The 13251-nt window shown below is 47.8% G+C and overlaps 1 protein-coding gene across 1 annotated transcript in view; it reads left to right on the top strand.

The window, feature by feature from the left end:
• The first annotated feature begins 3934 nt into the window (after positions 1-3934).
• ptx4 (pentraxin 4, long) overlaps positions 3935-13251 on the top strand; it is a 21228-nt gene continuing 11911 nt past the window's right edge. Inside the window, exons 1-2 of the mRNA XM_086000852.1 lie at positions 3935-4563; positions 5111-5705. Coding sequence (XP_085856978.1) covers positions 4426-4563; positions 5111-5705 — 733 coding nt within the window. The 5' untranslated portion in view covers positions 3935-4425. The remainder of the gene's footprint in view (positions 4564-5110; positions 5706-13251) is intronic.

The following is a 13251-nucleotide window of genomic DNA, read 5'->3' as shown; positions in this document are numbered from 1 at the left end:
TAGCCCATATTCCTGCAATCTCGTGAGCACCTGTTCCAGGTTGGCAAGGTGTTCATTGTCATTTTCGCCCGTAACCAGGATGTTGTCCAAATAACACTGGGTCCCCGGGATCCCTTGCAGGACTTGTTCCATTGCCCTCTGCCACATAGCCGGGGCCGATGCTACCCCAAATACCAGTCGATTGTACTGGTAAAGGCCTTTGTGAGTGTTTATCGTGAGGTATTTCCTAGATGCTTCTTCCACCTCCATTTGTAGATACGCTTGAGCCAGGTCAATCTTTGTAAAACGTTTCCCTCCAGATAGTGAGGCAAAAATATCTTCTATCCGCGGAAGCGGATACTGTACTGTGTGCAGGACTGGGTTCACAGTCACCTTGAAGTCCCCACAGATGCGAACCTTCCTTGGCTCCCCAGGCGTGCTGCTCAATGCTTTCTTCATTACAGGAATGATGGGTGTGGCCCACTCGCTCCAGTCCACCTTAGACAGCACCCCCGAATGCTCCAGACTCTCCAGTTCAGCTTCCACAGCTGGGCGTATCGCGTATGGCACCGGTCTGGCCTTGAAAAATTTTGGGGTTGCGTTATCCTCAATCTTTATGGTTGCCTTTACTCCTTTTAGAGTCCCAAGTCCTTGTTGGAACACCTCTTCCGCGTCAGATAGAATTTGTGACAGACGTCCAGGTGCGATGTCATCATCTTTTTTGTCAGTCACAGTTAGTGCCAGAATGGAATGCCAATCCAATTGTAGTCTTCGGATCCATTCACGTCCCAATAATGGTGGTCCTCCATCTCGTATTATATACATGTATAGTTTCTGTGTTTCCTTTCCGTTATATTCAACTGGCACCCTTATTTTTCCTCTGGGGTAAACCTTTTGCCCCGTGTATGTCTTCAATACAATGGACGTGTCCTTTAAGGGTATGTGTGAGAATAGCCGCTCATAGTCTCATCGATTCATGACAGTTAGGGCTGATCCTGTGTCCAATTCCATCTTCACTGGGGACCCTGCTATCATGAGGGTGACCCAAATGGTTTGGTGATCTTCTTTTGCGATCACGTTGTGTAACTTTAAACAACTTAGTCGCCTGCTCCCGGAGTCCCTATCACTCTCCTGATCTTCTGAACTACTATCTGTCAGTTTCTTTACTTTCCTGTACTGTTCCTTAGTAATTCTTGTCGTGTTGGTCTTCTTTCCCGACCTGCAGACTCTTGATATATGTCCCATTTTCCCGCATTGCCTGCATATTTTGTCTTTAAACCAGCAGTCCTTCTGCTCATGGGTTGTTCTGCCACAGCGATAGCACTTTTCGGCTCCATACGCCATTTCGTTAGCGCTGTATTCTCATGGTTTCTGTTGTATTTCCGCAGCTCCCCGTGCTGCTGCTTCGTAGGATACTGCCACGCTGAAAGCCTGTTCTAGTGTCAGGTCCTTTTTTGAAAGTAGTCGTTTCTGGGTTCCTTCACTCTGGAGCCCGCAGACAAACTTATCCCGTAAGGTGTCTGCCAGTCCTGCTCCGAACTGGCAGTGCTTCGATAACTTGCGTAGTTCCGTAAGATAATCAACATTGCTCTCATCTTTGTGCTGGTTTCTTTTATGGAACTTGAATCTTTCTGCTATCAGCAGTGGTGTAGGGCTTAGGTGTTCCTGTAAGATATGAACAATCTCCTCAAAACTTTTCTCCATTGGTTTAGCTGGGGTAATTAAATTCCGCAATAGGCCATACGTACTCGCACCCATCAGATTTAATAATACCGACGCCCTTTTTCCATCAGCCACCTCATTTGCCTTGCAGTACACTTCAATTCTTTCCACATACGTGGTCCAGTCTTCTACCTCGTTATCGAAAGCAGTGATACTGCCACTTTTCAGCACCTTGGGCGATTTAAAATGGCGCCTCCCGCGCTTTTGCTTCTTCCCCAATGGAATAAAATGGCGCCTCCCGCGCTTTTGCTTCTTCCCCAACGGGATAAAATGGCGCCTCCCGCGCTTTTGCTTCTTCCCCTTACTGACACGCTGCTCCTAGCGTTCTACGGGGTAATGGCGGCGACCCGCAGCTTCGCCGCACCTCGCTTTCCTTCCCCCCTCATTTAGTTTCTCTCCGCTGTCCTGTTCTCGAGCACCGACCGCACCCTGTGCGCTCCACCCTCTCTCTCTTGTTTTCTTTTCCCGGCGACGCTGCGCGGCCCGATTTGTAGAGCCGCTCGATCGAGCTTGAGCCTGCCGCAGTCCGGAAGGGTCAGCGCGCTACCTGCTACCAGCACGATTCGCTGGAACCACAGTCTCTCCCGCAATTCTCCAAACACCGATGGATTCTTTGGGCGGTTGCCCTCGGTCGACGCCCGTTGCTCAGACTACGACCTTCCAGGACCTTCCTTTCAGGCGAGATCCCCATGAGATGATGCCACACTGCAGGTGAGTTCGAACTTACTCGTCGCCACTGTAAAGTCCGCGCCTCAATAATACACGGGCTTCGGGAGAACAGTTTAACAGGTACTTTACTGAACAAGAGGCAGCTTGAAACTGAAACTACAGAAGCCTGCTAGGGCCTTTTATACAGGGGTGGTCACTGCCGGTACTGCAGTCTAAGACCAGTTATTCCCTTAAAGGTACATACACAACAAGCTCCAGTAGTGATTCCTCTCTTGTTGGGCTTCTTACGTACTGGGTAAGAAAGGAGTCCTGAACACACTTTTAAAAACTCTATTCCCTTTTCCCTACCTCTTCTTGCCAGTTTATTTGACGGTAGTTGAAATCTCCCATGATTATTATTCTATGTCTTTTACTCACTTCATAGATGTGCCTATATATTTCTTCCTCCACTTCCCTTCCGCTATTTGGTGATCTTTAGAGCACTCCTGTTAACATGATCGATCTCTTCTTATCATTTGTCTCAATCCATATGGATTCTGTTTCTATCTTAATGTTAGTTATGTCCCTTTTTTCTACTGCCATTGTTATCTCTAATTAGTACAGCTACCCCACCCCCTTTTTCTTTCCCTATCTTTTCTAAATACGCTATGTCCCGCAATATTTAACTGCCAGTCCTGTTCTTTATTAAGCCATGTTTCAGTTATCCCTATTACATCTGGCTGCTTGCTACAAATTATTGCCTCTATATCCCGTTTTTATTCAGATGCTGTGTACATTGCTGTTCAGGCAATTTAATTTGATTTTATTAATAGTTCCCCTTAACAGTCATTTTACACTGATGTCTGTATCTGTATCCTGACCGTTTATGCTACCCTTATTCTTTACCTTTGTCTGACCTTTAGTCTCATCTCCTGTTTCTGTTATCTTCAGGTTTATGTTATTTTCACCAGATCGCTCCCTTGTGTTAGTAGTTTGAAGTTCTATCCACTTTTTCCGTTAGGACACTGGTAAATCCAATAATTATTATTCTTGGCTACAATGTGGAGCAATGGAAGTGTAATAACAGAAGACTGTAGAGGAATGTAGAGAAAGCCTGAGTATTTAAATAAGTAAAGATGACAATTGTACTATTATTTTCACAAGTATAGTTTACACCAAAATGAATGTCTAGTAAAGCAGTTCATTAAAAAATCATTGTTTTTCTAGGCTTGGCTACATCTGCAACACGCAACTAAACCCAATTTGAAGGGGGTCAATTGAGGAGTTAACACTGCAGGAAACTTCAATTGAACAAGCAAGCCTTGAACTGTGTCGTTGTTTTCCACCATTTGACGGCTACCTGTGCTATGAGCTTCTATTAGTGTGTGTTCTGTAGCTAATGTGAAAATGTTGCTTCAGCGATTACCGTATCTCCCAATCCCTCCGTTAGTAACTTCTGTTATATGAATTGATCCAGGTTACTTATCCTAAACCATTCAATGCAATTTGTGATTCAAGGAAATCGCGAATGAGCTGCAGAATGGAGAAAGGAAGAGCTGCAGAATGGAGAAAGGAAGAACTGCAAATGCTGGAAATCCTTGATCGGAATGGCGAAGAGTAAACACCCAAAACATCAGAACCTGCCTTTCTCTTTACAGAGGCTGACGTATCCGTGTATTCCCAGCAGTTTCAGTTTTTACTCTACTATGTGCAGGCGTTGCTTGGTACACCTGGAAAACTGTTCAGGCACAGCATTGAGCGGTCCGCAGTGCATTACTTTTAAGGACATTGGATCCCGCTGCTCCTTGCCCAATTACAACGAAAACAGTTGGAAAGTGTTCAGTGCATTTGGAAAATACAGTGAACCAGGTCTGCAAACCTCATCTTTTTTAAACGACTGCCTTTATTTCCGTTTCCCCTGTAACAGAAGCCGGGGGAAGATGAAACCATCAATCATGTAAACGATACAGCCGCCAAATATAAAGCAAGCTCCCGCGCCAGCACGGTTCATTTTCAGAGGTTGTCACCAGCATTTACTGAAAGGAATACAGGGAGCTCGCTGTCCGACTGTTAAGAATGGGCTTCAGCAAGAAGTTTAATTGGATTTTCATAATGTGGGTTTGCTGCAACCTGCACGTTACCTGCTCGCAAGAGGTTCAAAGTGTGAAGCAGAGGAAGCCGTTTTTCGAACGGTTTCGACGGCTGGAGGAGCAGGTGGGTCCGAGCACTGCACCTGGCTGCAGACTTTGGAGCAATGGAACTATTTTTGGATAGAGTTGTTCTTGGGGGGGGGGGGGGGAGAGAACTGCTCAGATCGCTGTGCACAGCGACAATGGTAAATGCATTCACTCAGATTTCCCTCCGGTCGATATCCTGAGCCTGTTTTGCAGATCGGAGCCATTCTCCCGCGGCCGCTGCAGTAAGTGAGTCAAAATCTTGGCACTCCCTCCCTCACAGCACTGTGGGAGTACCCTCACCACACGGACTGCAGCGGTTCAAGCAGGCGGCTCGCCACCACCTTCTCAAGGGCAACTAGGGATGGGCAATAAATGCTGGCCTTGGCAGTGACGTCCACATCCCAGGAATGAATTTTTAAAAACGGATTTACTTTCTTAGAGCCGCGGTTACTGGATTTCAGCTACATTGAGATCAATTAGTTCAACAGAGGTTTTGTTTTCCCTATAATCTTCATTTATTGTTTAGTATAGTGCTTGATGAAACATTGTTTTAATGTGTATCGTCTCCAATTTTATTACCACAGTTTCGTCGCTTTCAAGAACTTAGCTTGACACGATTACAAATAATTTCGGAGAACTTCAATATTTCTTCAAATGTCGACATTCGCCTGCAGTTACTAACCGAACAATACAATAATATCACTGCCACAATGCACGGATTCCATGCGGCTACGGAAAATGACATCAGGAGCTTAAAATCATGGATGAAAAAATTGCATAAGACAACCAAGAAAATTGACCTGAAAATGTCGACCTTGGAGCAAATCCTAAATGAGCGCAGCAAGCAAATGTCAAAAGACAAGAAAGTGCAGAGCGCCGCCGTGGCCAACCTGACCACAGAGGTGAAAGGTCAGAGGATTGAAATCAATTCCCTGGCTGTGGGCAAGAACAAGCTGCAAAAGGAAATGGAGAGCATTCAGGATGAGGTTAAGGGTCAATACATGAAAATAGCCAGGTTTGAGGAGCAGATGAAAAGTGCCTTGCAGAACGACGCGTTCTCGGCGAAGCCCAGCTCAGCACGGGCGGCGGCGGTAGCGCCAGCGCCGCTCGTGCACCCAGCAAAATCCCTCAACCAGGCGCCGCGGGCCAAGCAGCAACTCCCCAGCAGACAAGGGTCAGGTATGTCAGAATTCCAGCCGCACTGAGTGGGAGTGCAAAGCTGATAAGGCTATTCAAGATTCACACTGCAAGAGATGCAAGCAGAAATTAACCTCCCCGAATTTAAACCCCAGCCTCCCTGTTCCTCCTTTATATCATTCCTGATCAATTCTTAAAATGTAATTGTGTAGACGTCCGCCTGGATGAGTTTAAATACCACCCCCCCTCCACCACACAAACACACACACACACACACACACCCGTAAAATCGAAGTTTTCAAAGGTAACAAATCTGCCCCTGTTACAGCGAAGTGGATTTGGCTCCAGTGCGCTGGAACACGTTCTTAATGTTTAAATTAGGACTTAAAAGACTGCAAGGGAATGTGACACAAAATCAGGATTTTTTTCAAAACACCAATATAATTCTGATTTACAAAGGCAGCGGTCAACGCGATATTTGCTTGGGAACTATGTACATAAAATCAAATCAAATCAAATCAACTTTTATTGTCATTGTTAGTGCACAAGTGCAGTACAACGAAATGTAGGAAATGTACAGCAGCACTGTACTTTGCGTATTCCGGGATATTCCATTTCTGCAGCATTGCAATGGTTGGCTGTTTCATTAAAACTAATGTAAGAAGTCACACAACACCAGGTTATAGTCCAACAACTTTATTTGAAATCACAAGCTTTCGGAGCCCTGCTCCTTCTTCAGGTGAAGTGGAGAAATGCATAAAGACACAGCTTATATAGTCAGAGAATCATGTCAGATGTTTACAGGTAACCTTTCCAACTGCCATTTATCACACCTTGGCAGAGAGATAATCACAGCAGTCAAAGGTGTGAATGGTGTCCAAACAGGTCAGTCAGGGAAACATTACATCAAAGAACAATGAGGTGGGGTCACAAGGGGTCAAATATTGCAGATGCTGGGGTCTGTATGGAAAAACAAAAAAACAGACAAAAAACATTTTTTTTTTTTTTTTGGCTGGAAATCACAGCAGGTCCGGCCGCATCTGTGTAGAGAGAACAAGCCAATGTCGACTCGAGTCTGGATGACCCTGCATCAGGTGGGGTTACATGTAGCGTGACATGAACCCAAGATCTCGGTTGAGGCCGTCCTCATGGGTGCGGAACTTGGCTATCAGTTTCTGAAACTGATAGCCAAGTTCCGCACCCATGAGGACGGCCTCAACCGAGATCTTGGGTTCATGTCACGCTACATGTAACCCCACCTGATGCAGGGTCATCCAGACTCGAGTCGACATTGGCTTGTTCTCTCTACACAGATGCGGCCGGACCTGCTGTGATTTCCAGCCAAAAAAAAAAAAAAAAAAATGTTTTTTGTCTTTTTTTGTTTTTCCATACAGACCCCAGCATCTGCAATATTTGACCCCTTGTGACCCCACCTCATTGTTCTTTGATGTAATGTTTCCCTGACTGACCTGTTTGGACACCATTCACACCTTTGACTGCTGTGATTATCTCTCTGCCGAGGTGTGATAAACGGCAGTTGGAAAGGTTACCTGTAAACATCTGACATGATTCTCTGACTATATAAGCTGTGTCTTTATGCATTTCTCCACTTCACCTGAAGAAGGAGCAGCGCTCCGAAAGCTTGTGATTTCAAATAAAGCGGTTGGACTATAACCTGGTGTTGTGTGACTTCTTACATTTGTCCACCCCAGTCCAACTCCGGCATCTCCACACCATCATTAAAACTAATAATACTTTGGTGCTGACACTTCAGTCCTCTCCTCCATCCCAACAATGCGCCCCAACTCCAACCCCAGAATAGCAGCCCTCTTAAGAAACTAGAGCCTGCAGAGTGACGAAAGGTTAGACATCCAGAGCATGTTGCTGTTAAATTACTCCCGTGGAGTATCTAGGTTAACTTTCGTAAATGCAGAATGTATATTCATATCGTTAAACCATTTATGTATGATCCATGGGCCATAGGCAGTGAAGTAGGAGAGGAAGGTCAGCATGGATAAGTGTAAAGTCATGAAATTAGGGATGGGCAATAAATGCTGGCCTTGCCAGCAACGCCCACATCCCATGAACGAATATTTAAAAAGGTAGAAAAAGACAGAACATAGTTTACTTATTAAATGAGTAGGAAAGAGATCTGGGGATTTTGGTGAATGTGTTATTAAAATCATAGATTCAGCATTCACAGGTGGTGAAAAAATCAAATCAAATATCGGAATGTATGCCCAAGGGTGTGACTTGTAAGCCAGAGGCGATGTTGATCTTGATGATGCCACATCTGGAAGTGCTGTGTTCAGTTTTGTTCTCTACTACAGGAAATATTATAGAATTATTGCAGCCAGTCTAAACAATGCTAGTTCCTGAACTTAGTGGGCTGAGTTCTGAGGAAAGATTGTCTATACTGGAACATTACTCCCCAGAGAAGAGGAGAATGAGGGGGAACTTGAAAGATATCATCAAGATTGTAACAAGCTTTGTAGAATTTGGATTCAGGTAAAGTCACAGGATTTGAGGACTAGGGGATGATTTTAAGCAAAGGGTGTCAAAAGAAAATAGGAAATATATGCAACATTTTTTTAGCCAGAGGGTGGTAGAATTTTCGAACCGAATACCAGCGGGGTAGGAGAACAGAAAATGTTGGCAGGCTTGAAACAAAGGAATTACAACACAGAAACAGGCCACTTGACCCAACACTTGGCGTTAATGTTTATCCTCCACATGAGCCGTCGTCCTAATCTCATGTGCCTGCTCTATTCCCATATCCCTTTATTTCCCTTTCCTTCAACCACCTATCAAAACTATTCTTCCTTGTTGACATGGTTTCTGCTTCAATCACTAATTCCAGTAATGTATTCCATAGCCGTACAAACCTCCATGTTTCTCCTGCTCTCTGTCCTAAATCTCTAACACTTATTATATCTATGTCCCCTTTTACTAGACCATTCAACTACTGGAAACAGTCAGTTTCCATCTACTCTGTCCCATCCCTTTATAATTTTAAACACTTCTATCAAACTACTCCTTAATCTCCTCTGTTCTAGTAAAGTTGTAAAGCTGTTTATAAAGAACAGATTTCACTACACAGAGCAATGTGTCATTCATTATGGCCGGCAATAGTGGGATGAAGGAGAGGGAGGTGGTTGAGTCAGTGTCAGAGGAATGGAGGGCTTGGGGGAAGCTTATGTGGCTGGAGGAGATGGCAGAGCAAGAGTGGGAGATTCCATGATGGGAATTAAAGGTAAGGAGGAGGTTATTAAGGTCAGCAAGGACAGGGTGATGGGCGAGCGGGACAGGATATGGACAGCAGTATTTAATATGAAGATATGGATGAGGGTTTGGCCAGGGTTGGGGTGGAGGCGGGCCATGTTACAGAGGTGGAAGTAGGCAGTCTTGGTGATGGAGAAGATTAGGACTCTGAAACTCAGCTCAGGGTTGAACAACACGGCAAGTTTGTGAGCAGTCTTGCTAAGTGTGAATCAGTGATCGAGGAGAGGGATTGAGTCGGTGGTGAATGAGAGGAGTTTGTGGCCGGTTGCTGAAGGCTATGACTTCGGTCGTCACCATGTTGACCTGGAGAAAGTTGCGGCGTCTGAGACTGGATGACAGATGAGCAGTCTGACGGTAGAGAGACAGTGGAAGGATTGAGAGAGTGGTGAAGGGGAAGAGCTGGGTGTCTTTGGCATGCATGTGGGAGTTGAACAAATGCATGCCAATGAAAAGAAAGACTTGCATTTCTATAGCGCCTTTCATGACTACCAAACATCTCAAAAGCGCTTTACAGCCAATGTACTTTTTGAACTGGAGTAACTGTTGTAATGTGGGAAACGCGGCAGCCAATTTGCACACAGCAAGCTCCCACAAACAGCAATGTGATAATGACCAGATAATCTGTTTTTGTTATGTTGGTTCAGGGATAAATATTGGCCAGGACATCGGGGATAACTCCCCTGCTCTTCTTCGAAATAGTGCCATGGGATCTTTTATGTCCACCTGAGAGAGCAGACGGGCCCTTGGTTTAACGTCTCATCCGAAAGACGGCACCTCCGACAGTGCAGCACTCCATCAGCACTGCACTGGATTGTCAGCCTAGCTTTATGTGCTCAAGTCTCTGGAGTGGGACTATGAACCCATGACCTTCTGACTCAGAGGCAAGTGTGCTACCAACTGAGCCACAGCTGACACTGACATCCAACTCCATTGATGCATTTAATAGGAAGCTAGATAAGTACATGAGGGAGAAAGAAATAGAAGGATATGTTGATAGGGTGAGATGAAGAGGGGTGGGAGGAGGCTCGTGCGGAGCATAAATACCGGCATGGAGCAGTTGGATCAAATGGCCTGTTTCTGTGCTGTAAATACTGGGCTGTATTTTCCGATCGGTGGCTTCCTGTGTGCGGAAAAAATCTATAGACTTATCTGAGGGCTCCCGAGGTCAGGACCTTCTGCTCCTGGGCCTCTCCAAACTCGAAATGCGCAGGGCCCATGTATCCCAGAGGCACATGCTGTTCACAAGCACCCGTGGGATCCCGTGGGCCATGGGGAGCCAATCAAAGAAGGGAATCTGCCTTCATACACTTGACAGATAGACCTGTCAAATATATGAATGGAGATCAGCCCAAAACACTGTAAAACATTAAATAAAATGTAAAAAAATCACATTTTTAAAATTAGTTGAAATTACAATAAATTAAATATTTTAAACAAAAATGTAATTTTTGGGAAAAAAAATTAGTTTTTTACGGGGCTAAAAATAAACATTTTTTAAAAGTATTTTTAAATGATAAATGAGTGATTTTTTTTTTTACTGTTTTCAAATCTTATGCTGGTAAAAGCAGGCCTTATGCCTGCTTTTACCAGGCGTCAGATTACTAAGGGTTTTCTGCGGGCGGAGGTTCTCCAGAAAGCGGAACTATCCGCCCACAGAGGCCCTTCTCCAGGGCAGGCATCCGATCTGTCAAGAGGATTGTTGACAGATCGGAAATGCCGGTTTTCAGCGCATGCCTGAAACTGGCATTTCCGATGTCCCTACGGGTGTGTACACAGCCCGTACACACCTGTAGGCATCGGAATATCCGGCCCACTATGATATACCTTAGCCCCAACACCAATAAAACATTCAGTACTGCACCAATGGGAATTTCCCCACACCAACCTCAGAGAGTTTGTCTGTTAATTATTATTTATGCTGCTTGTCCTACATTCTAGGAACTGATTTGAGCCTCCCCAAGTTAATTTTATGTAGGAACCAACAGAGAGAGGATAATTTCATCTAATCTCTCTGGATTCATACCTACATCCAGAAGTGCAGGGGCAGTGCACTTATTCTCTCCTCCCATTTACTACCTCTAATCATCTATATATATAAAGCGGCTCGTCTGTCTGTCTGTCTGTCCGTTCTCTATACGTTTGAAAGTTATAGAGCGTACCGACGCGCGCGTCACGTCAAAAGAAAGCTTACGATTACGGACCGGTCATAGGCATATTTACGTTTCGGCCGGACAAAAATCGCGCCCGCGGTATCCAAAAAACGTTCAACATTCCGCTCATTAGCATCTCATTAGCGACTGTGTGACATCGAGGTCGACCAATCGTACGGCGGGTTCCTGGTGCGTGCCATCCTACAGTTGAGTGTTGAGTGACTTGACGATTGACCAATCCTACGCTTCGGTGACCTGACGGCGTGTGTGGGCGGGCCTTATCGTTCTGAACCGAGGTGAGTGGCCGCCATCTTGATTTTTCACGATTTTTTCCCCACACTTTCTGTGTGTTAGGGAACTAAGGTAAATATTTGAATTATGTGTTAGGGAATTAAATAACAATTTATTTGAGTTTTAAATTGTGTTTAGCAACAGTAGGAAATTAAGTGATCCCCTAACCGCCGCCGTCCCCCCCCCCCTCCTCCTCACCCTCGCGCAGGAGGGACTCGGGGCTGCTCTCCAGGCCCGCTGCCCCCCCTCCTCCTCACCCTCGCGCAGGGGGGACTCGGGGCTGCTCTCCAGGCCCGCTGCAGGCAGGCCTGAAGCTCAAAAAATTCTCTCTCTCTCTCTCTCTTCCCTCTCTCTCTCTCTCTCCTTCTCCTCCTTCCCTCTCTCCCTCTCTCTCTCTCTCTCTACTTCCCCCTCTCTCTCTTCCCGTGAGTGTGGGACCGGAAAAACCGGCGTTTTTTAAAATCAAAACATTTCTCTCTCTCTCTCTCTCCTCTTCCCTCTCTCTCTCCTTCTCCTCTTCCCTCTCTCCCTCTCCTTCTCTCTCTCCTCTTCCCTCTCTCTCTCTCTCTACCTCCCCCTCTCTCTCTTCCCGTGAGTGCGGGACCGGCAAAAAACAGCTTTTTTTAAACGGCTGTCCCCGATGTCAATCGGACACGGGAGTCTGCCAACCGGGCCCAAAGGCCCGCCTTGTTCACCAGCAGGAACCGCGGCCTCCCGTTGTCGGACTGACTTCGTTCTGCTACCGAGGTGAGTCCGGTCGGGCCTGAGGGGGGGGGGGGAGTGTGAGGGAGAGGAGGGGGGGGGAGTGTGAGGGAGAGGAGGGGGGGGAGTGTGAGGGAGAGGAGGGGGGGGAGTGTGAGGGAGAGGAGGGGGGGGAGTGTGAGGGAGAGGAGGGGGGAGTGTGAGGGAGAGGAGGGGGAGAGGAGGGGGGTAGTGTGAGGGAGAGGAGGGGGGAGTGTGAGGGAGAGGAGGGGGAGTGTGAGGGAGAGGAGGGGGAGTGTGAGGGAGAGGGGGGGGAGTGTGAGGGAGAGGAGGGGGGGAGTGTGAGGGAGAGGAGGGGGGAGTGTGAGGGAGAGGGGGGGAGTGTGAGGGAGAGGGGGGAGTGTGAGGGAGAGGGGGGGAGTGTGAGGTAGAGGAGGGGGGGAGTGTGAGGGAGAGGGGGGAGTGTGAGGGAGAGGGGGGAGTGTGAGGGAGGGGGGGAGTGGGAGGTAGGGAGGGTGAGGGAGAGGGGAGGGGAGTGTGAGGGAGAGGGGGGAGGGGAGTGTGAGGGAGGGGGGGGAGTGTGATGGAGGGGGGGAGTGTGAGGGAGAGGGGGGGAGTGTGAGGGAGAGGGGGGAGTGTGAGGGAGAGGGGGGAGTGTGAGGGAGGGGGGGAGTGTGAGGGGGGGAGGGAGAGGGGGGGAGGGAGGGAGGGGGAGGGAGAGGGGGGAGGGAGAGGGGAGGGGAGTGTGAGGGAGAGGGGAGGGGGTGTGAGGGAGAGGGGTGTGAGGGAGAGGGGGGTGTGAGGGAGAGGGGGGGGAGTGTGAGGGAGAGGGGGGGAGTGTGAGGGAGAGGGGGGGAGTGTGAGGGCAAGTGGGGGGAGTGTGAGGGCAAGGGGGAGGAGTGTGAGGGCAAGGGGGGGAGTGTGAGGGAGAGGGGGGGAGTGTGAGGGAGAGGGGGAGGTGAGGGAGAGGGGGGGAGTGTGAGGGCAAGGGGGGGGAGTGTGAGGGAGAGGGGGGGAGTGTGAGGGAGAGGGGGGGAGTGTGAGGGAGAGGGGGGGAGGAGGGAGAGGGGGGGAGTGTGTGTGTGGGGGGGGGCAGTTTGTGTGTGTGAGGGAGGGGGGAGTGTGTGTGAGGGAGGGGGGGGGAGTGTGTGTGTGAGGGAGGG

Source organism: Somniosus microcephalus, chromosome 11 (assembly GCF_052327205.1).
Source record: "Somniosus microcephalus isolate GS21.2 chromosome 11, FLI_Smic_1.0, whole genome shotgun sequence".
In the NCBI taxonomy this organism is placed as follows: domain Eukaryota; kingdom Metazoa; phylum Chordata; class Chondrichthyes; order Squaliformes; family Somniosidae; genus Somniosus; species Somniosus microcephalus.
The sequence above is the reverse complement of the archived record's forward strand: the minus strand, read 5'-3'. Positions and strand labels throughout refer to the sequence as shown.